The sequence below is a fragment of the Octopus sinensis genome, linkage group LG30 (genome assembly GCF_006345805.1).
Source record: "Octopus sinensis linkage group LG30, ASM634580v1, whole genome shotgun sequence".
In the NCBI taxonomy this organism is placed as follows: domain Eukaryota; kingdom Metazoa; phylum Mollusca; class Cephalopoda; order Octopoda; family Octopodidae; genus Octopus; species Octopus sinensis.
In genome coordinates this window covers 8879993-8904624 of record NC_043026.1, presented here as the reverse complement: position 1 = coordinate 8904624, position 24632 = coordinate 8879993, and the positions used below count along the sequence as shown (strand labels likewise).

Below are 24632 nucleotides of genomic sequence, written 5' to 3'. Positions count from 1 at the left end.
AAAAGCACCCACTACACTCACGGAGTGGTTGGCGTTAGGAAGGGCATCCAGCCGTAGAAACTTTACCATATCAGACTGGGCCTGGTGCAGCCTTCTGGCTTCCCAGACCCCAGTTGAACCGTCCAACCCATGCTAGCATGGAAAACGGATGCTAAACGATGATGATGATGATGATATTGTGAAATTGATGAATAGGGGAATTATAGACCTCTTGTTTAAATGCCTACAAAAAGTACATCAGCTAAGCAAATGGCCTTCCCTAAATGCATTGAAACCATTATAACAGAATCACTGTTTCAGGAAATTATCGTCGTTCAAAGACAACAAAATAATAATAATAATAATAATTCGTTCGTTTATTGGCCACAAGGGCTAACAAAAATCAATTAAAACATAAAGGGACAAAACACAGGACGAAAGTTACAAAGGGTTTTGTCCGTAACTATGTAGAAAACGAAAATGAAAAAAAAACTGCGCTAACGACCCGGGGGGTGGGGGACTTTCGGAAAATTTACAAGATCCGATTTTTCCGTCATAAGTTAGGGTAAAATGGATTGCGAGGATGATCCGGTTCTTGACTGAAGAAGGCTTCCAATGACCCGTCCGTGTTTTTTGTATCGTCTATTTGGATGTTTTGCGTTCTTGTCCCATTTTGTATTTTATATATATATATATATATATATATATATATATATATATTTCTTTTGTTTTTTACGGAATCCCACTTTTTGGTTATGGAGGATCCGATCCTGAAAAAACTTTTTTCGAAAAATCGCATTTTCAAAATTTCATTTACCACCAGCCCCTTCACTTTTCACTTGAAAAAAAAACAAAAAAACATATTTTTGCCCTTAAAAACGATGGGAGAAACCTTTTCGGTAACAAAAAAATAAAATATTGTAAATATTTTCAAAGGAAAAAGTGTGATTTAAGGGAGATTTGGCTGTTGTTTCTAGCACGTCCTAAGACAACCCTCCTCGTTTCACTTTCCCATCTTTTGAAGTTTTTCTCTTCATAAACACATTTATGATTTTTTTCAACCCTATTCTTCGCCCCTGGTTGCTTCTGTTTACGATTTAAAATATCGGTGAGTCTGAGGCCGTTTCTGGCATTTATCCACAGTGAAAACACAAGAAACGTGGGAAAATGATGGAAAGTGTAGAAGGTAGCCTCCATAGCTAGAAATAGCAGCCAAATGTCGCACGAATCAAAGGACATCTGAGACAGGAAGTATTTAGAAATTAAATAGTTTAATACTTACGGAAATGGTTTAAAAAAGGATGGTGTTGTTGTTAGAAGTGCGTCAGGTAGTTGAGAAATGTATTATAAATGTGTTTGGGAGTGAATTGAGAGAAATTTCGACTGAAATCAAGTTTGTTAAAATGAATGAATGGAGGCGGAAATACGCTTAGTGCGCATGCGTATGAAAAACTGGTTTTTCTTCTTTTTTTCTTTTGTTTTTTAAAGATTTTGGTAGAAAACCAGAAATTTCGGGGAGGGTCAAGTGTCAGTCGATTTCATGGACCCGAGTAGTCAACTGGTATTTATTTTATTGAACCCCAGCAGAAAAATGTGAAAGGCAAAGTTTATGGATCTTTTCTGTTTGAACGGCAGTTTTTATCATAATTTCTAGGTAACTAAAAAGTTTTAAACTTCGTATACTGGTAGAATGTGTTACATAAAACATCTTTTCCTCTTGGCTTTATTGAGAAAATTGTGTAGTTTGTAAGATATTTCGTCTTTAATTTCAAGCATTTCGGCAATTTCAACCAATCACTCACGTCTATTGAGGTAAAAAAACATTCTGTGCCGTATGAATATGTCCCTTGTTTAAGAAACAGATTGGGGATCTTTTCTGTTTGAACGGCAGTTTTTAACATAATTTCTAGGTAACTAAAAAGTTTTAAACTTCGTATACTGGTAGAATGTGTTACATAAAACATCTTTTCCTCTTGGCTTTATTGAGAAAATTGTGTAGTTTGTAAGATATTTCGTCTTTAATTTCAAGCATTTCGGCAATTTCAACCAATCACTCACGTCTATTGAGGTAAAAAAACATTCTGTGCCGTATGAATATGTCCCTTGTTTAAGAAACAGATTGGGGATCTTTTCTGTTTGAACGGCAGTTTTTAACATAATTTCTAGGTAACTAAAAAGTTTTAAACTTCGTATACTGGTAGAATGTGTTACATAAAACATCTTTTCCTCTTGGCTTTATTGAGAAAATTGTGTAGTTTGTAAGATATTTCGTCTTTAATTTCAAGCATTTCGGCAATTTCAACCAATCACTCACGTCTATTGAGGTAAAAAAACATTCTGTGCCGTATGAATATGTCCCTTGTTTAAGAAACAGATTGGGGATCTTTTCTGTTTGAACGGCAGTTTTTAACATAATTTCTAGGTAACTAAAAAGTTTTAAACTTCGTATACTGGTAGAATGTGTTACATAAAACATCTTTTCCTCTTGGCTTTATTGAGAAAATTGTGTAGTTTGTAAGATATTTCGTCTTTAATTTCAAGCATTTCGGCAATTTCAACCAATCACTCACGTCTATTGAGGTAAAAAAAACATTCTGTGCCGTATGAATATGTCCCTCGTTTAAGAAAAAGATTGGGGATCTTTTCTGTTTGAACGGCAGTTTTTAACATAATTTCTAGGTAACTAAAAAATTTTAAACTTCGTATACTGGTAGAATGTGTTACATAAAACATCTTTTCCTCTTGGCTTTATTGAGAAAATTCTATAGTTTGTAAGATATTTGTAAGATATTTGTAAGATATTTTCTTCAACGGCCGTTTTTCTACAGATACAGTAAATAGGTGTTCTACGAAAACGCGATATTTTGGCAAAATCGTATTCTATATCGATGATATCAGAATCCGAAAACGTTTTTGGGACCCCCCCCCCCCTAAAAAAAAAACACCCAGACATCGGTGGGGTGCACGTGTTGTGCCTACATCGATATTTATGTATATATGCGTAAATTACGACGAGGTCGACTTTGCCTTTAATATCTTTGCTGGGGCGGGACACAATAAAATAAATACTAGTTGTCTACTGAGGTCAAGGTAAGCGACTTAGGCCCCCCCCCCAACACCTCCGCCGATATTGCTGGCGTTGTGCCAAAATTTGAAACCAATATTTCATACGCATGCGCACTAAACGTACGTCCGTCTCCATTCATTACGTTACGACAAACATTTGAAGTCTGGTGCCAGAATTTCTCTCAATTCACTCCTAAACACATTTGTAATAGATTTCTCAACCACCTGACGCACTTCCAACAACAACACCATCCTTTATAAAGACATTTCCGTAAGTATTAAACAACGAAAGCATTTAATCTTTTAATACTTTGTGAATCAGATTTTGTTCCACATTTGGCTGCTATTTCTAGCTATGGCGGCAGCCTCCTACACGCTCCATCGTTTCTTCTTTAAGTTTGTTTGTTGTGTGTTTTAGGTGGAGAAATGTTCTTAAAATAAACTCCAACCACAGAAATGCTGAGAATCCAATGCTTTATTATAATTTATCGAACCCTTGTTTCTTGATATAAGGTAAGGGACATAATTAGTAAGCGGGGCAAAATGAGTATTTTCCCGTTTCTCCTAATTTGTTTGGATTTATGATTTTTGTGAGTATTGCTACATTATATTTTAGGACTGGGGATGGCGGCGAGCTGGCAGAAGGGTTAACACCCCGGGCGAAATGCGTGGACGTATTTCGTCTGCCGTTACGTTCTGAGTTTAAATTCCGGCGGGGTCGATAAATAAAGTACCAGTTACGCACTGGGGTCGATGTAATCGACTTAATACCTATGTCTGTCCTTGTTTCTTCCCTCTGTGTTTAGCCCCTTGTGGGCAGTAAAAAAATAGATATTTCGTCTGCCGTTACGTTCTGAGTTCAAATTCCGCCGGGGTCGACTTTGCCTTTCATCCTTTCGGGGTCGATATAATCGACTTAATCCGTTTTTCTGGCCTTGTTTGTCCCCTCAGTGTCTAGCCCCTTGTGGTGAGTAAAGAAATATATATTTAGGACTGGGAATTTGTCCTTATAGTTGTTGGAGTTGCAGGTCCTTTTTAATATCAAGAAATTTTCCCTCAACTCTCAATCCGATAATAATCGAGGTTACTAATAAATTATCTGGATGATGTTCGGTGTTTAACCATCAATATTCTTCTCTCTCTTAGATTCCAGATCAATTTTTAACCCCCGTTTAGTGTCTAATTTGGTAATTTTCAATTATCAAAAATTATGACTAAGATGGGGCAAAATGAGTAATGACTACTTTCAATAATCTCTTGTTAGTGGATGGAAGCACTCCGTCGGTTACGACGATGAGCACTCCACAAACACGTGTACCCTTAACGTAGTTCTCGGGGACATTCAGCGTGACACAGAGTGACAAGGCCGGCCCTTTGAAATACAGGTACAACAGAAACAGGAAGTAAGAGTGAGAGAAAGTTGTGGTGAAAGAGTACAGCAGGGATCACCACCATCCCCTGCCGGGGCCTCGTGGAGCTTTTTGGTGTTTTCGCTCAATAAACACTCACAACGCCCGGTCTGGGAATCGAAACCGCAATCCTACGACCGCGAGTCCGCTGCCCTAACCACGAAGAGATCTTGAAGAAACTGTTGATGATATTTTATGTTGATTTTTTCCCCCCATTTATTCGATATTCATTAATTTCACATCATTTGCAATTTTTCTCTGATTCTCTTTCATTTGAATTCGATACTTAAATAGCTTTTTGCATTTCTGATCTTTAAGATGTCGAAGGATAGATATTGATGTTTGAGTCTTTGTTTTCAAATGTAATTCTGGATAATTTGAAGAGACAATTTCACCTTTTCTTGCCTCTGCCAAATTTCTCTTTCTACACACTCAAAGAGAACAATGATAATTTCCTGAAAGTGATTCTGTTATAATGTTTTCAATGCATTCAGGGAAGGCCATTTGCTTGGCTGATAAACTTTTTGTAATCATTCGTGGAATCTCCTCATGGGGCAAAATGAGTAATGACTATTTCCAGTAATTTTTTCCCTTTATGGAATTAAAGAGAAGAAATTGTGAGCTGTTAGGTAACTAGTCACAGACATACATTTTCTACAATATCCTCTGGCCTTGTGAATGGATTTGGGAGATGGAAACTGAAGGAAGCCCAATATATATGTGGGTGTGTTGTCCTCCCACCCCTTCAACACTTGACAAACAGTGTTGGTGTGTTTATGTCCCCATAAACCTGTGGTTTGGCAAAAGTGGCTGATAGAATAAGTGCTAAGCTCAAAAAATAAGTCCTAGCATTGATTCTATTGACTGAAGCCTTTAAAGTTGGTGCTCCAGCATGACCACAGTCAAAACAACTGAAACCAGTAAAAAAGTGTATGTGTGTGTTTTTATGAATGTGGAGCTGGAGTTTAGAAATATTTTAGCTTCAAACAGGATTTTGTGATGTAAATATTAATAAATTAGAAAGTTCTGTTGTTCAGTTAAATGTTTATTTCTAGAGTTTATCTTTATGGAAATGTTGAATCTGTATTTTTTTAAGTAGCCTCCATATCTTACACTGTTGTTTCTTTATTATTTCAGAATATCAGATGACATTGGCATAACTGAAGATACATTCTCATTATTTATCAGCTTTTTAAAGACCAAAATGGAAATATTGTACAGAACAGATATATAAGATTGTTTCTATAAATCTGTGGTGGAATTCCTCTGATATATTTACTCTGAAATGTGTTATTAGCAAACCTTCTGGACATCACTGGCTGGAGTGTCTACAAGATGAGCCTGTTTGCAGATTGAATGTGGATAAATTTAGTTGTTTTGTGACAAAGGTAACAGTGGCCAGAAATACAACAGTTGAAATATTTGTAAACAAAAGACTATAGAAGCAAAAAGAATAAAAAAAGAAGGTATATTGTGAAGTTGAAGGAAAAATAATGGAAAAGAGTGAGAAAGTGAAGGAACAGATTTTACCAGAAGTTAGCAAAAAAGAGAGACAAAAATTGTCACATGACTGTGATGTGTGTAAAAAGTCTTTCTCAAGTAAATGTAACTTAAATAGTCACAAACGTATTCATACAGGAGAGAAGCCATTTCACTGTGAAATCTGTGGTAAATCATTCTCTCAAAGTGGCAGCTTAGCTAAACATAAACGTATTCATACAGGAGAGAAGCCATATTCCTGTAATATCTGTGGCAAATTATTTTCTGATAACAGTGCTCTAACTCAACATAAACGTATTCATACAGGAGAGTCACCATATCATTGTAGTGTCTGTGGTACAAGATTCTCTGACCAAAGTGTTTTAAATAATCACCAGCATTGTCATACAGGAGAGAAGCCATTTCAATGTGACATCTGTGGTAAATCATTCTCTCATAGAAGTGCTTTAACTAATCACAAGCGTATTCATACAGGAAAGAAGCCATATTCCTGTAATATCTGTGGTAAATTATTTCCTGGTAAAAGTGCTCTAACTTATCATAAACGTATTCATACAGGAGAGTCACCATATCCTTGTGATATCTGTGGTAAATCATTCACCATGAGTTCTAACTTAACTGGACACAGACGTATTCATACAGGAGAAACACCATATTCTTGTGATATCTGTGGTAAATTATTCTCTCAAAATATTTATTTGACTTTACACAAACGTATTCATACAGGAGAGACACTATTTCACTGTGAAATCTGTGGTAAATCATTCTCTCAAAGTGGCAACTTAGCTAAACATAAACGTATTCATACAGGAGAGACACCATATTCTTGTGATGTCTGTAATAAATCTTTCTCTACCAGTAGTAACCTAATGACCCATAAACGTATTCATACAGGAGAGACACCATATTCTTGTGATATCTGTGGAAGGTCATTTACTCAACATAGCAGCTTAACTTCTCACAAATGTGTTCATAAGGGGAAGAAGCAATCCCACTAATATTTAAACTAAATCATAATCTCTAAGGGGTTACTGAAACCCTTTACCATGTACGTTATTCTGTCGAATGCGATGTTTATATATTCACATTATTTTCAATTTGCCATCCAAAGGTTTAGTAAAATTCTATCAATTAGAAAAAAGATATTTAATTTTAATTCTCAAATTTTTATCAATTTTTGCGTGATATTAAAGGGACACTACTCATATATGAACTTAGGCGCACACACACAGACACAGGAGACAAAAGACAATACAAAGAGTTTTCAAATTGAGTAAACAGGAGTAGTTGTGTGGTAAGTAGCTTGCTTACCTTTGTCGGAGACAGATGTGTTTGTTTTTGGCAGAGAGTTCTTGCTGCTTGATGTCACGTCTTTCGTCGTGAAATATTGAACTTTGAGGCTCGACTACAGGTAGGCGTTTGTCGTATATTTTGAGGGTTTAGTGGAGTTTGTTGCCCTGTATTTAATATTTTTTGGTGAGTAATAGACTCCAATCTGCTCCAGACATTTGCCTGCCTGTGGCCGCCTATAAAGACTCACTTTGCAGTGAGAATTGTGTTTTCGAGGAGGCATAGCCCCTCCGCAAAAATTAATTTCTTTGCGAAAATTATCTTCGTGTCTGTGGATTACCAAGGAGTACAAGGCAGGAAGGACTGTTTTTGCAAGGTGGACGTGAGTGTTTTGGCTCTGGACAATTACAAGAAAAAAGAACAAAAACAGAGAAGGTTGTCGAGGCCAGTGATTTTGTTTTATCTGAGCTGGGTGTAATTTGTTATATTGTTATTTTTTGTTAACAAATTTCGCCTGCTGCTGTTTTGTGAATTTAGTGGGAATATTTTGGATTCATTAAAAAAAAAAAAAGCAGTGGAGGGACGTATCCTCGCCCGAATGATTAGAACCTGGTACAGTTACCGTTGGCTGTAGCCAGTATTGTGTTTGGATTTCTTTTACCAATTACGGGTAAAGACGATTCATACCAAGGAACCTATGTACATTTGGCCAGGAGTACCTTTTCGGCCGAAAATTAATTTATTTCTTTGCCTGGATTTGAACTCTCTTCTTCAAAGCTTTCGTTTATTTAAAAAAATAAAAGAACTCTTTTTTGAACTGTTATTTTTTATTTTATTTCTTCCCTTCTTTTTTTGTGTCTTGTTTTATTTTCTTACATTTTGAACTGTAATTGAACTTTGTGTTGAAATGGCAAAGGAATTTCTTGTGTGGGACTTGACAGCTCCCAAAAAATGGTTAAAAGAGCTTGAAAGGAAGACGGTGGTGTTGAGGACTTACTCAAAGTCAATGACTGAAACAAGTAAAAGAGTAAGGAGTATATAATTGCCATTAGTGTTTTGATAAATAAAACAGAAGCCTGTGTATGAAACTGGTCTTTTTCCTACTTCAGTTATTTCATTTTTCTCTTATAAAATACACACATACAGGAGGGGTAAACTATACATATAATAATACTTTGAATGGGGCTCTCAAGAAAGAATAAAAGCAATTACCCAATTAATGACAGGTATTACTACGAGTAGTATATATACATATACACACACAAAGGAACCATCTGAACGTGGCCGCTGCCAGCGCAGCCCGTCTGTCCTCCGTGCAGGTTGCACGTAAAAAGCACCATCCGATTGTAGCTGTTGCCAGCATCGTTTGGCCTCCGTGCCAGTGGCACGTGAAAGCAACCACTACACTAACGGAGTGGTTGGCATTAGGAAGGGCATCCAGCTGTAGAAACTTTGTCAGATCAGACTGGGCCTAGTGCAGCCTTCTGGTTTCCCAGACCCCAGTTGAACCGTCAGAAATTTTAACAAACTCGATCTGGAATAGTGGAAGTTGTATCACAGTTGAAATTCTGTAGCATTGGTTATGAGTTTTGCTGGCGAGTTAACTGTGGCTGGTCTAGTTTGTGTGCCTGGAGTTACCTTTATATAAAAGAATGACAAGAAGAACCAGGTAAATTGAAGGCAACTATTATTTATTACAACTCTTTATAAAAATACATGGCAAATTTCTTACAAATTGTGAAGTAACAGGTTTGGCAAGTTTTAACAAACTCTATCTGGAACAGTGGGAGTTGTATCACAGTTGAAATTCTGTAGCATCTTCATGGCTTGGTTCTGTTTGTTGGGCAGCATCTGTTGTTGAGATCTGTCCGTTGCTGTAGAGGAAGTACAAGTTTACCAGGCCAGAGAGAGAGATCAGGATGAAGACAGAAACGGGTGTGCCGCCACAAAGGAGATACATGGTTACCCAGCCCGAGGGAAAAGCAGGAGAAGGTGATAGAGGGTGGGAGACAACACGATGGATATAGTGGCTAAATGATGGGCGTATTCACTAGGGAGGGGATCAGAACATAAATGGGGATCCTTGAGTAAAGGAAGAAAGAGATATAGATGGTGGCAAGTGCCAGGGCACAACCTTGGGGTTTAAACGTCATAATATAAGGGACAGGATACTGCAAAGGCGGTATTTCGCCTGCCGTTGGGCTCTGAGTTCAAATTCCGCCGAGGTCCATTAAATAAGTACCAGTTATGCACTGGGGTCGATGTAATCGACTTAATCCGTTTGTCCCCTCTGTGTTTAGCCCCTTGTGGGGAGTAAAGGAATAGGATACTGCAAAGGAAGCATGATTAGAGTGTAGGGTGTGTTGAGTGATGACAACCTGGGTATTATATAGGGTCAGGGGGCTACCGGATAGCAATGATACAGAGGAACAGCACCATGAGGACAGGATTGGGGGAGTGAGAGGTAGGCATAGTGTATGGAAGGAATGTGAAAAAGAGATGTAGATTGGTTTGTTGGGGGCAGGGTGTGTAAAAAGTTTTCTTGTTACATGTGGGTGGAAGACATAGGTTGAGGGCAAGCCAGTAGCAATAATACAGTAAGACAGGGAATGGGGGTGGAACATACAGGTCAGGACTAGCGGAGAGCAATGCTACAGTGAGACAGGGCAGGACTGTATTTAAAATATCCGATCGTGGCCGTTTGCCAGCCTCGTCTGGCACCTGTGCAGGTGGCACGTAAAAAGCACCCACTACACTCATGGAGTGGTTGGCATTAGGAAGGGCATCCAGCTGTAGAAACACTGCCAGATCAGACAACCTGGTGCAGCCTTCGGGCTTCCCAGACCCCAGTTGAACCGTCCAACCCATGCTAGCATGGAAAACGGACGTTAAATGATGATGATGAAATATTTTCAATGGCAGTCAATAATGGCTCCTTATGGTCCTTGTGAGAAGTAAGAAGTGTTGGTACATCTACTGTCCACTCTTTAGAATTTAAACCAGCCATATCTGGCCCAAATATTCTGCCTATTTTATGATCAAACTAGTCAGAGTCGGCTTCTTACACCTACCCTACAATGTCATTGTGAAAATACACAATCATATCATCAAAATTTGAAAGCTGTGGGTTAATGCATGACAAATTGAAAATAATGTGAATAAATAACCCTCACATTCGACACAATAATCTGCATGGTAAAGGGTTCAGTCACCCCTTACAGATTATGATTTAGCACAAATATCAGTGGGATTGCTTCTTCCCCTGATGAACACGTTTGTGAGAAGTTAAGTTGCCACGTTGAGTGAATGACCTTCCACAGATATCACAAGGATATGGCTTCTCTCCTGTATGGATACGTTTGTGAGAAGTTAAGCTGCCATGTTGAGTGAATGACCTACCACAGATATCACAAGAATATGGTGTCTCTCCTGTATGAATACGTTTGTGAGAAATGGAAGCACTTTGGTCAGAGAATGATTTACCACAGATATCACAGTGATATGGTGTCTCTCCTGTATGAATACGTTTATGAGTAGTTAGGCTGCCACTTTCAGAGAATGATTTACCACAGATATCACAAAAATATGGTCTCTCCCCTGTATGAATACGTTTGTGTGTAGTCAAGTTACCTTTTTGAAAGAATGATTTACCACAGACATCACAGTGAAATGGCTTCTCTCCTCTATGATCATGTTTGTGAGATTTTAAAACACTTTGGACAGAGAATGATGTACCACAGACATCACAGTGATAGGGCTTCTCTCCTGTATGAATACGCTTATGTCTAGTTAGGTTCGTACTAAGAGAGAAAGATTTGCCACAGATGTCGCACTGATACAGCTTCTCTCCTGTATGAATACGTTTGTGAGCAGTTAAGTTCCCACTTTGAGAGAATGATGTACCACAGACATCACAGTGATAGGGCTTCTCTCCTGTATGAATACGCTTATGTGTAGTTAGGTTACTACTAAGAGAGAAAGATTTGCCACAGATGTCGCAGTAATACAGCTTCTCTCCTGTATGAATACGTTTGTGAGCATTTAAACTCCCACTTTGAGAGAATGATGTACCACAGATGTCACAAGAATGTGGTGTCTCTCCTGTATGAATACGTCTGTGTTTAGTTATGTTACTACAGGAAGAGAAAGATTTGCCACAGATGTTGCACTGATATGGCTTCTCTCCTGTATGAATACGTTTATGAGTAGTTAGGTTCCTACTGGCAGAGAAAGATTTGCCACAGATGTTGCACTGATATAGCTTCTCTCCTGTATGGAAACGTTTGTGTTTAGCTAAGTTCCCACTTTGAGTGAATGATTTACCACAGATATCACAAGAATACGGTGTCTCTCCTGTATGAATACGCTTGTGAGAATTTAAATCACTTCGGTCAGAGAATGATTTACCACAGACATCACAACGATAAGGCTTCTCTCCAGTATGAATACGTTTGTGTTTAGTCAAGTTATTATTTTGAGAGAATGATTTACCACAGGTGTCACAGTGAAATGGTTTCTCCCCTGTATGAATACGCTTGTGCATATTCAAGCGACCCTTTTGAGAGAATGATTTACCACAGTTGTCACAATGAAATGGCTTCTCTACCGTATGAATACGTTTGTGCTTATACAAGTTACCCTTTTCAGAGAAGGACTTTTTACACACATCACAGTCATGTGACAATTTTTGTTTCCCTTTTTCTTCTGGAAAAGTCAGATCCTTTAGTTTCTCACAATATATATATATATATATATATATATATTTTCTTCTTTGTACTTCTATAGTCTTTTGTTTGCAAGTATTTCGACTGCTGTATTTCTGTCCACTGTTACCTTTGTCCCAAAACTCGTTAGTAAATTTACCCAAGTTTAATTTGCAAAGAGACACATCTTGTAGACACTCCAGCCAGTGATGTCCAGAAGATTTGCTAATAACACATTTCAGAGTAAATATATCAGAGGAATTCCACCACAGATTTGTAGAAACAATCTTATATATCTGTTCTGTACAATATTTTCATTTTGGTCTTTAAAAGATGATAAATAATGAGAATGTATCTTCAGTTATGCCAATGTCATCTGATATTCTGAAATAATAAAGAAACAACAGTGTAAGATATAGAGGCTACTGAAAAAAATACAGATTCAACGTTTCCATAAAGATAAACTCTAGAAATAAACATTTACCTGAACAACAGAACTTTTTTAATTTATTAAAATTTACATCAGAAAATCTTGTGTGAAGTTAACATATTTCTAAATTCCAGTTACACATTCTTACTGCACAACATTCATATGTGTGTGTGTGTGTATATATATATATATATATATATATATATATCACGTAAAAAGCACCATCCGAGCATGGCCGTTTGCCAGACTCGTCTGGCACGTAAAAAGCACCCACTACACTCACGGAGTGGTTGGCGTTAGGAAGGGCATCCAGCCGTAGAAACTTTGCGAGATCAGACTGGGCCTGGTGCAGCCTTCTGGCTTCCCAGACCCCAGTTGAACCGTCCAACCCATGCTAGCATGGAAAACGGATGCTAAACGATGATGATGATGATGATATTGTGAAATTGATGAATAGGGGACTTATAGACCTCTTGTTTAAATGCCTACAAAAAGTACATCAGCTAAGCAAATGGCCTTCCCGAAATGCATTGAAACCATTATAACAGAATCACTGTTTCAGGAAATTATCGTCGTTCAAAGACAACAAAATAATAATAATAATAATAATTCGTTCGTTTATTGGCCACAAGGGCTAACAAAAATCAATTAAAACATAAAGGGACAAAACAGAGGACAAAGTTACAAAGGGTTTTGTCCGTAACTATGTAGAAAACGAAAATGAAAAAAAAAAAAAAAACTGTGCTAACGACCCGGGGGTGGGGGACTTTCGGAAAATTACAAGATCCGATTTTTCCGTCATAAGTTAGGGTAAAATGGATTGCGAGGATGATCCGGTTCTTGACTGAAGAAGGCTTCCAATGACCCGTCCGTGTTTTTTGTATCGTCTATTTGGATGTTTTGCGTTCTTGTCCCATTTTGTATTTTATATATATATATATATATATATATATATATATATATATATATGTTTATTGTATCGTCTTCTATGAGTTATACGTTCTTGTCCATGTTGTATTTTTCTACATACCTTAATATATATATATATATATATATATATATATTTCTGTTTTTTTTCACGGAATCCCACTTTTTGGTTATGGAGGATCCGATCCTGAAAAAACTTTTTTCGAAAAATCGCATTTTCAAAATTTCATTTACCACCAGCCTCTTCACTTTTCACTTGAAAAAAAAAACAAAAAAACATTTTTGCCCTTAAAAACGATGGGAGAAACCTTTTCGGTAACAAAAAAATAAAATATTGTAAATATTTTCAAAGGAAAAGTGTGATTTAAGGGAGATTTGGCTGTTGTTTCTAGCACATCCTAAGACAACCCTCCTCGTTTCACTTTCCCATCTTTTGAAGTTTTTCTCTTCATAAACACATTTATGATCTTTTTTCAACCCTATTCTTCGCCCCTGGTTGCTTCTGTTTACGATTTAAAATATCGGTGAGTCTGAGGCCGTTTCTGGCATTTATCCACAGTGAAAACACAAGAAACGTGGGAAAATGATGGAAAGTGTAGAAGGTAGCCTCCATAGCTAGAAATAGCAGCCAAATGTCGCACGAATCAAAGGACATCTGAGACACGAAGTATTTAGAAATTAAATAGTTTAATACTTACGGAAATGGTTTAAAAAAGGATGGTGTTGTTGTTAGAAGTGCGTCAGGTGGTTGAGAAATGTATTATAAATGTGTTTGGGAGTGAATTGAGAGAAATTCCGACTAAAATAAAGTTTGTTAAAATGAAGGAATTTAGGCGGAAATACGCTTAGTGCGCATGCGTATGAAATACTGGTTTTTCTTCTTTTTTTCTTTTGTTTTTTAAAGATTTTGGTAGAAATCCAGAAATTTCGGGGAGGGTCAAGTGTCAGTCGATTTCATGGACCCGAGTAGTCAACTGGTATTTATTTTATTGAACCCCAGCAGAAAAAAAGTGAAAGGCAAAGTTTATGGATCTTTTCTGTTTGAACGGCAGTTTTTAACATGATTTCTAGGTAACTAAAAACTTTTAAACTTCGTATACTGGTAGAATGTGTTACATAAAACATCTTTTCCTGTTGGCTTCATTGAGAAAATTGTGTAGTTTGTAAGATATTTCGTCTTTAATTTCAAGCATTTCGGCAATTTCAACCAATCACTCACGTCTATTGAGGTAAAAAAACATTCTGTGCCGTATGAATATGTCCCTTGTTTAAGAAACAGATTGGGGATCTTTTCTGTTTGAACGGCAGTTTTTAACATAATTTCTAGGTAACTAAAAAGTTTTAAACTTCGTATACTGGTAGAATGTGTTACATAAAACATCTTTTCCTCTTGGCTTTATTGAGAAAATTCTGTAGTTTGTAAGATATTTGTAAGATATTTTCTTCAACGGCCGTTTTTTCTACAGATACAGTAAATAGGTGTTCTACGAAAACGCGATAGTTTGCCAAAATCGTATTCTATATCGATGATATCAGAATCCGAAAACATTTTTGGAACCCCCCCCCCCAAAAAAAAACACCCAGACATCGGTGGGGTGCACGTGTTGTGCCTACATCGATATTTATGTATATATGCGTAAATTACGACGAGGTCGACTTTGCCTTTAATATCTTTGCTGGGGCGGGACACAATAAAATAAATACTAGTTGTCTACTGGGGTCCAGGTAAGCGACTTAGGCCCCCCCCCCAACACCTCCGCCGATATTGCTGGCGTTGTGTCAAAATTTGAAACCAATATTTCATACGCATGCGCACGAAACGTACGTCCGTCTCCATTCATTACGTTACGACAAACATTTGATGTCTGGTGCCAGAATTTCTCTCAATTCACTCCCAAACACATTTGTAATAGATTTCTCAACCACCTGACGCACATCTAACAACAACAACAACATCCTTTATAAAGACATTTCCGTAAGTATTAAACAACGAAAACATTTAATCTTTTAATACTTTGGTGTCTCAGATGTCCTTTGATCTGTTCCACATTTGGCTGCTATTTCTAGCTATGGCGGCAGCCTCCTACACGCTCCATCGTTTCTTCTTTAAGTTTGTTTGTTGTGTGTTTTAGGTGGAGAAATGTTCTTAAAATAAACTCCAACCACAGAAATGTTGAGAATCCAATGCTTTATTATAATTTATCGAACCCTTGTTTCTTGATATAAGGTAAGGGACATAATTAGTAAGCGGGGCAAAATGAGTATTTTCCCGTTTCTCCTAATTTGTTTGGATTTATGATTTTTGTGAGTATTGCTACATTATATTTTAGGACTGGGGATGGCGGCGAGCTGGCAGAAGGGTTAACACCCCGGGCGAAATGCGTGGACGTATTTCGTCTGCCGTTACGTTCTGAGTTTAAATTCCGGCGGGGTCGATAAATAAAGTACCAGTTACGCACTGGGGTCGATGTAATCGACTTAATACCTATGTCTGTCCTTGTTTCTTCCCTCTGTGTTTAGCCCCTTGTGGGCAGTAAAAAAATAGATATTTCGTCTGCCGTTACGTTCTGAGTTCAAATTCCGCCGGGGTCGACTTTGCCTTTCATCCTTTCGGGGTCGATATAATCGACTTAATCCGTTTTTCTGGCCTTGTTTGTCCCCTCAGTGTCTAGCCCCTTGTGGTGAGTAAAGAAATATATATTTAGGACTGGGAATTTGTCCTTATAGTTGTTGGAGTTGCAGGTCCTTTTTATTATCAAGAAATTTTCCCTCAACTCTCAATCCGATAATAATCGAGGTTACTAATAAATTATCTGGATGATGTTCGGTGTTTAACCATCAATATTCTTCTCCCTCTTAGATTCCAGATCAATTTTTACCCCCCGTTTAGTGTCTAATTTGGTAATTTTCAATTATCAAAAATCATGACTAAGATGGGGCAAAATGAGTAATGACTACTTTCAATAATCTCTTGTTAGTGGATGGAAGCACTCCGTCGGTTACGACGATGAGCACTCCACAAACACGTGTACCCTTAACGTAGTTCTCGGGGACATTCAGCGTGACACAGAGTGACAAGGCCGGCCCTTTGAAATACAGGTACAACAGAAACAGGAAGTAAGAGTGAGAGAAAGTTGTGGTGAAAGAGTACAGCAGGGATCACCACCATCCCCTGCCGGGGCCTCGTGGAGCTTTTAGGTGTTTTCGCTCAATAAACACTCACAACGCCCGGTCTGGGAATCGAAACCGCAATCCTACGACCGCGTGTCCGCTGCCCTAACCACGAAGAGATCTTGAAGAAACTGTTGATGATATTTTATATTGATTTTTTTACCCCCATTTATTCGATATTCATTAATTTCACATCATTTGCAATTTTTCTCTGATTCTCTTTCATTTGAATTCGATACTTGAATAGCTTTTTGCATTTCTGATCTTTAAGATGTCGAAGGATAGATATTGATGTGTTTGAGTCTTTGTTTTCAAATGTAATTCTGGATAATTTGAAGAGACAATTTCACCTTTTCTTGCCTCTGCCAAATTTCTCTTTCTACACACTCAAAGAGAACAATGATAATTTCCTGAAATAGTGATTCTGTTATAATGTTTTCAATGCATTCAGGGAAGGCCATTTGCTTGGCTGATAAACTTTTTGTAATCATTCGTGAAATCTCCTCATGGGGCAAAGTGAGTAATGACTATTTCCAATAATTTTTTCCCTATATGGAGTTAAAGAGAAGAAATTGTGAGCTGTTAGGTAACTAGTCACAGACATGCATTTTCTACAATATCCTCTGGCTTTGTGAATGGATTTGGGAGATGGAAACTGAAGGAAGCCCAATATATATATATGTGTGGGTGTGGGTGTTGTCCTCCCACCCCTTCAACACTTGACAAACAGTGTTGGTGTGTTTATGTCCCCATAAACCTGTGGTTTGGCAAAAGTGGCTGATAGAATAAGTGCTAAGCTGATATAAATATTAATAAATTAGAAAGTTCTGTTGTTCAGTTAAATGTTTATTTCTAAAGTTTATCTTCATGGAAATGTTGAATCTGTATTTTTTTAAGTAGCCTCTATATCTTACACTGTTGTTTCTTTATTATTTCAGAATATCAGATGACATTGGCATAACTGAAGATACATTCTCATTATTTATCAGCTTTTTAAAGACCAAAATGGAAATATTGTACAGAACAGATATATAAGATTGTTTCTATAAATCTGTGGTGGAATTCCTCTGATATATTTACTCTGAAATGTGTTATTAGCAAACCTTCTGGACATCACTGGCTGGAGTGTCTACAAGATGAGCCTGTTTGCAGATTGAATGTGGATAAATTTAGTTGTTTTGTGACAAAGGTAACAGTGGCCAGAAATACAACAGTTGAAATATTTGTAAACAAAAGACTATAGAAGCAAAAAGAATAAAAAAAGAAGGTATATTGTGAAGTTGAAGGAAAAATAATGGAAAAGAGTGAGAAAGTGAAGGAACAGATTTTACCAGAAGTTAGCAAAAAAGAGAGACAAAAATTGTCACATGACTGTGATGTGTGTAAAAAGTCTTTCTCAAGTAAATGTAACTTAAATAGTCACAAACGTATTCATACAGGAGAGAAGCCATTTCACTGTGATATCTGTGGTAAATCATTCTCTCAAAGTGGCAACTTAGCTAAACATAAACGTATTCATACAGGAGAGAAGCCATATTCCTGTAATATCTGTGGTAAATCATTTTCTGATAAAAGTGCTCTAACTCAACATAAACGTATTCATACAGGAGAGTCACCATATCATTGTAGTGTCTGTGGTACAAGATTCTCTGACCAAAGTGTTTTAAGTAATCACCAGCATTGTCATACAGGAGAGAAGCCATTTCAATGTGACATCTGTGGTAAATCATTCTCTCAAAGAAGTGCTTTAACTAATCACAAGCGTATTCATACAGGGAAGAAGCCATATTCCTGTAATATCTGTGGTAAATTATTTCCTGGTAAAAGTGCTCTAACTTATCATAAACGTATTCATACAGGAGAGTCACCATATCCTTGTGATATCTGTGGTAAATCATTCACCGTGAGTTCTAACTTAACTGGACACAGACGTATTCATACAGGAGAAACACCATATTCTTGTGATATCTGTGGTAAATTATTCTCTCAAAATATTTATTTGACTTTACACAAACGTATTCATACAGGAGAGACACTATTTCACTGTGAAATCTGTGGTAAATCATTCTCTCAAAGTGGCAACTTAGATAAACATAAACGTATTCATACAGGAGAGACACCATATTCTTGTGATGTCTGTAATAAATCTTTCTCTACCAGTAGTAACCTAATGACCCATAAACGTATTCATACAGGAGAGACACCATATTCTTGTGATATCTGTGGAAGGTTATTTACTCAACATAGCAGCTTAACTTCTCACAAATGTGTTCATAAGGGGAAGAAGCAATCCCACTAATATTTAAACTAAATCATAATCTCTAAGGGGTTACTGAAACCCTTTACCATGCACGTTATTCTGTCGAATGTGATGTTTATATATTCACATTATTTTCAATTTGCCATCCAAAGGTTTAGTAAAATTCTATCAATTAGAAAAAAGATATTTAATTTTAATTCTCAAATTTTTATCAATTTTTGCGTGATATTAAAGGGACACTACTCATATATGAACTTAGGCGCACACACACAGACACAGGAGACAAAAGACAATACAAAGAGTTTTCAAATTGAGTAAACAGGAGTAGTTGTGTGGTAAGTAGCTTGCTTACCTTTGTCGGAGACGGACGTGTTTGTTTTTGGCGGAGAGTTCTTGCTGCTTGATGTCACGTCTTTCGTCGTGAAATATTGAACTTTGAGGCTCGACTACAGGTAGGCGTTTGTCGTATATTTTGAGGGTTTAGTGGAGTTTGTTGCCCTGTATTTAATATTTTTTGGTGAGTAATAGACTCCAATCTGCTCCAGACATTTGCCTGCCTGTGGCCGCCTATAAAGACTCACTTTGCAGTGAGAATTGTGTTTTCGAGGAGGCGTAGCCCCTCCGCAAAAATTATCTTCGTGTCTGTGGATTACCAAGGAGTACAAGGCAGGAAGGACTGTTTTTGCAAGGTGGACGTGAGTGTTTTGGCTCTGGCCAATTACAAGAAAAAAGAACAAAAACAGAGAAGGTTGTCGAGGCCAGTGATTTTGTTTTATCTGAGCTGGGTGTAATTTGTTATATTGTTATTTTTTGTTAACAAATTTCGCCTGCTCTCGGTGGCTGCTGTTTTGTGAATTTAGTGGGAATATTTTGGATTCATAAAAAAAACAAAAACAGTGGAGGGACGTATCCTCGCCCGAATGATTAGAACCTGTTACAGTTACCGTTGGCTGTAGCCAGTATTTTGTTTGGATTTCTTTTACCAATTACAGGTAAAAATGATTCATACCAAGGAACCTATGTACATTTGGCCAGGAGTACCTTTACGGCTGAAAATTAATTTATTTCTTTGCCTGGATTTGAACTCTCTTCTTCAAAGCTTTCGTTTATTTAAAAGAATAAAAGAACTCTTTTTTGAACTGTTATTTTTTATTTTATTTCTTCCCTTCTTTTTTTGTGTCTTGTTTTATTTTCTTACATTTTGAACTGTAATTGAACTTTGTGTTGAAATGGCAAAGGAATTTCTTGTGTGGGACTTGACAGCTCCCAAAAAATGGTTAAAAGAGCTTGAAAGGAAGACGGTGGTGTTGAGGACTTACTCAAAGTCAATGACTGAAACAAGTAAAAGAGTAAAGAGTATATAAATGTCTTACAAATTGTGAAGTAACAGGTTTGGCAAGTTTTAAGTAACTCTATCTGGAACAGTGGAAGTTGTATCACAGTTGAAATTCTGTAGCATGTTCATGGCTTGGTTTTGTGTGTTGGGCAGCATCTTTTGTTGTGATCTGTCTGTTGCTGTAGAGGAAGTACAAGTTTACCAGGCCAGAGAGAGAGAGAGAGAGAGAGATCAGGAAAGGGTGTGCCGCCACAAAGGAGATACATGGTTACCCAGCCTGAGGGAAATGCAGGCGGAGATAAGGGTGGGAGACAACACGATGGACATTGTGGCAAAATGATGGGCGTATTCACTAGGGAGGGGATTAGAGCATAGATGAGGATGGTTGAGTAAAGGAAGAGGGAGATATAGATGGTGGCAAGTGCCAGGGCATACACTTGATGTTCAAACGTCATAATATAAGGGACAGGATACTGCATAGGCGGCGAGCTGGCAGAAAATTTAGGCTCTGTGTTCAAATTCCGCCGAGGTCGACTTTGCTTTTCATCCTTTCGGGGTCGATTAAATAAGTACCAGTTACGCACTGGTGTCGATGTAATCAACTTAATCCCTTTATCTGTCCTTGTTTGTCTCCTCTCTGTGTGTAGCCCCTTGTGGGTAGTAAAGGAATAGGATACTGCAAAGGAAGCATGATTAGAGTGTAGGGGGTGTTGAGTGATGACAACCTGGGTATTATATAGGGTCAGGGGGCTACCGGATAGCAATGATACAGATGAACAGCACCATGAGGACAGGATTGGGGGAGTGAGAGGTAGGCATAGTGTATGGAAGGAATGTGAAAAAGAGATGTAGATTGGTTTGTTGGGGGCAGGGTGTGTAAAAAGTTTTCTTGTTACATGTGGGTGGAAGACATAGGTTGAGGGCAAGCCAGTAGCAATAATACAGTAAGACAGGGAATGGGGGTCGAACATACAGGTCAGGACTAGCGGAGAGCAATGCTACAGTGAGACAGGGCAGGACTGTATTTAAAATATCCGATCGTGGCCGTTTGCCAGCCTCGTCTGGCACCTGTGCAGGTGGCACGTAAAAAGCACCCACTACACTCACAGACAGGTTGGCATTAGGAAGGGCATCCAGCTGTAGAAACACTGCCAGATCAGACAACTTGGTGCATCTAGTGTCCACTCTTTAGAATTTAAACCAGCCATATCTGGCCCAAATATTCTACCTATTTTATGATCAAAGTAGTCAGAGTCGGCTTCTTACACCTACCCTACAATGTCATTGTGAAAATACACAATCATATCATCAAAATTTGAAAGCTGTGGGTTAATGCAGGACAAATTGAAAATAATGGGAATAAATAACCCTCACATTCGACAGAATAATCTGCATGGTAAAGGGTTCAGTCACCCCTTACAGATTATGATTTAGCACAAATATCAGTGGGATTGCTTCTTCCCCTGATGAACACGTTTGTGAGAAGTTAAGTTGCCACGTTGAGTGAATGACCTTCCACAGATATCACAAGAATATGGTGTCTCTCCTGTATGAATACGTTTGTGAGAAGTTAAGTTGCCATGTTGAGTGAATGACCTTCCACAGATATCACAAGAATATGGTGTCTCTCCTGTATGAATATGTTTGTGAGAAATGAAAGCACTTTGGTAGGAGAATGATGTACCACAGACATCACAGTGATAGGGCTTCTCTCCTGTATGAATACGCTTATGTCTAGTTAGGTTCGTACTAAGAGAGAAAGATTTGCCACAGATGTCGCACTGATACAGCTTCTCTCCTGTATGAATACGTTTGTGAGCAGTTAAGTTCCCACTTTGAGAGAATGATGTACCACAGACATCACAGTGATAGGGCTTCTCTCCTGTATGAATACGCTTATGTGTAGTTAGGTTACTACTAAGAGAGAAAGATTTGCCACAGATGTCGCAGTAATACAGCTTCTCTCCTGTATGAATACGTTTGTGAGCATTTAAACTCCCACTTTGAGAGAATGATGTACCACAGATGTCACAAGAATGTGGTGTTTCTCCTGTATGAATACGTCTGTGTTTAGTTATGTTACTACTGGAAGAGAAAGATTTGCCACAGATGTTGCACTGATATGGCTTCTCTCCTGTATGAATACGTTTATGAGTAGTTAGGTTCCTACTGGCAGAGAAAGATTTGCCACAGATGTTGCACTGATATAGCTTCTCTCCTGTATGGAAACGTTTGTGTTTAGCTAAGTTCCCACTTTGAGTGAATGATTTACCATAGATATCACAAGAATATGGTGTCTCTACTGTATGAATACGCTTGTGAGAATTTAAATTACTTCGGTCAGAGAATGATTTACCACAGACATCACAACGATAAGGCTTCTCTCCAGTATGAATACGTTTGTGTTTAGTCAAGTTATTATTTTGAGAGAATGATTTACCACAGATGTCACAGTGAAATGGTTTCTCCCCTGTATGAATACGCTTGTGCATATTCAAGCGACCCTTTTGAGAGAATGATTTACCACAGTTGTCACAATGAAATGGCTTCTCTACCGTATGAATACGTTTGTGCTTATACAAGTGACCCTTTTCAGAGAAGGACTTTTTACACACATCACAGTCATGTGACAATTTTTGTTTCCCTTTTTCTTCTGGAAAAGTCAGATCCTTTAGTTTCTCACAATATATATATATATATATATATATATATATATGTTTTCTTCTTTGTACTTCTATAGTCTTTTGTTTGCAAGTATTTTCACTGCTGTATTTCTGTCCACTGTTACCTTTGTCCCAAAACTCGTTAGTAAATTTACCCAAGTTTAATTTGCAAAGAGACACATCTTGTAGACACTCCAGCCAGTGATGTCCAGAAGGTTTGCTAATAACACAATTCAGAGTAAATATATCAGAGGAATTCCACCACAGATTTATAGAAACAATCTTATATATCTGTTCTGTACAATATTTTCATTTTGGTCTTTAAAAGATGATAAATAATGAGAATGTATCTTCAGTTATGCCAATGTCATCTGATATTCTGAAATAATAAAGAAACAACAGTGTAAGATATAGAGGCTACTTAAAAAAATACAGATTCAACATTTCCATAGAGATAAACTCTAGAAACAAACATTTACCTGAACAACAGAACTTTTTAATTTATTAAAATTTACATCAGAAAATCTTGTGTGAAGTTAACATATTTCTAAATTCCAGTTACACATTCCTACTGCACAACATTATATATGTGTGTGTGTATATATATATATATATATATATATATATATATATATATATATATATCACGTAAAAAGCACCATCCGGGCATGGCTGTTTGCCAGATTCGTCTGGCACGTAAAAAGCACCCACTACACTCATGGAGTGGTTGGCGTTAGGAAAGGCATCCAGCCGTAGAAACTTTACCATATCAGACTGGGCCTGGTGCAGCCTTCTGGCTTCCCAGACCCCAGTTGAACCGTCCAACCCATGCTAGCATGGAAAACGGATGCTAAACGATGATGATGATGATGATATTGTGAAATTGATGAATAGGGGAATTATAGACCTCTTGTTTAAATGCCTACAAAAAGTACATCAGCTAAGCAAATGGCCTTCCCTAAATGCATTGAAACCATTATAACAGAATCACTGTTTCAGGAAATTATCGTCGTTCAAAGACAACAAAATAATAATAATAATTCGTTCGTTTATTGGCCACAAGGGCTAACAAAAATCAATTAAAACATAAAGGGACAAAACACAGGACGAAAGTTACAAAGGGTTTTGTCCGTAACTATGTAGAAAACGAAAATGAAAAAAAAAAAAAAACTGTGCTAACGACCCGGGGGGTGGGGGACATTCGGAAAATTTACAAGATCCGATTTTTCCGTCATAAGTTAGGGTAAAATGGATTGCGAGGATGATCCGGTTCTTGACTGAAGAAGGCTTCCAATGACCCGTCCGTGTTTTTTGTATCGTCTATTTGGATGTTTTGCGTTCTTGTCCCATTTTGTATTTTATATATATATATATATATATATATATATATATATATATATATATATATATATATATATATATATATATATATATATATATATATATTTCTTTTGTTTTTACGGAATCCCACTTTTTGGTTATGGAGGATCCGATTCTGAAAAAACTTTTTTGAAAAATCGCATTTTCAAAATTTCATTTACCACCAGCCTCTTCACTTTTCACTTGAAAAAAAAAAAAAACAAACATATTTTTGCCCTTAAAAACGATGGGAGAAACCTTTTCGGTAACAAAAAAATAAAATATTGTAAATATTTTCAAAGGAAAAAGTGTGATTTAAGGGAGATTTGGCTGTTGTTTCTAGCACATCCTAAGACAACCCTCCTCGTTTCACTTTCCCATCTTTTGAAGTTTTTCTCTTCATAAACACATTTATGATTTTTTTTCAACCCTATTCTTCGCCCCTGGTTGCTTCTGTTTACGATTTAAAATATCGGTGAGTCTGAGGCCGTTTCTGGCATTTATCCACAGTGAAAACACAAGAAACGTGGGAAAATGAT

General features: G+C 37.4%; 3 protein-coding genes across 5 annotated transcripts; 2 read left to right on the top strand and 1 right to left on the bottom strand.

The window, feature by feature from the left end:
• The first annotated feature begins 2807 nt into the window (after positions 1-2807).
• LOC115226714 (zinc finger protein 479-like) lies at positions 2808-7520 on the top strand. 3 transcript variants are annotated; one of them, XM_036515304.1, is made up of 3 exons: positions 2808-3316; positions 3464-3558; positions 5592-7520. In XM_036515304.1, exon 3 carries the CDS (start codon positions 5948-5950, stop codon positions 6950-6952), a length of 1005 nt encoding a protein of 334 aa, XP_036371197.1. In that variant the 5' UTR covers positions 2808-3316; positions 3464-3558; positions 5592-5947; the 3' UTR covers positions 6953-7520. The 3 variants fall into 3 exon arrangements, with proteins under 3 accessions (XP_036371197.1, XP_029653594.1, XP_029653595.1); XM_029797734.2 differs by lacking the exon at positions 3464-3558; XM_029797735.2 differs by lacking the exon at positions 2808-3316 and having other exon boundaries at positions 3460-3558.
• A 7184-nt stretch (positions 7521-14704) lies between these two features.
• LOC115226768 (zinc finger protein 479-like) lies at positions 14705-19387 on the top strand. Its single transcript, XM_036515303.1, has 2 exons — positions 14705-15279; positions 17414-19387. The coding sequence occupies exon 2, from the start codon at positions 17770-17772 to the stop codon at positions 18772-18774; it is 1005 nt and encodes a 334-aa protein (XP_036371196.1). The 5' UTR covers positions 14705-15279; positions 17414-17769; the 3' UTR covers positions 18775-19387.
• A 1328-nt stretch (positions 19388-20715) lies between these two features.
• LOC118768497 (zinc finger protein 239-like) lies at positions 20716-22697 on the bottom strand. The gene is made up of 3 exons (XM_036515124.1): positions 22683-22697; positions 21619-22386; positions 20716-21534 (listed from the first exon to the last, which is right to left on the bottom strand). The coding sequence occupies exons 1-3, from the start codon at positions 22695-22697 to the stop codon at positions 21514-21516; spliced, it is 804 nt and encodes a 267-aa protein (XP_036371017.1). The 3' UTR covers positions 20716-21513.
• Positions 22698-24632: the final 1935 nt, after the last annotated feature.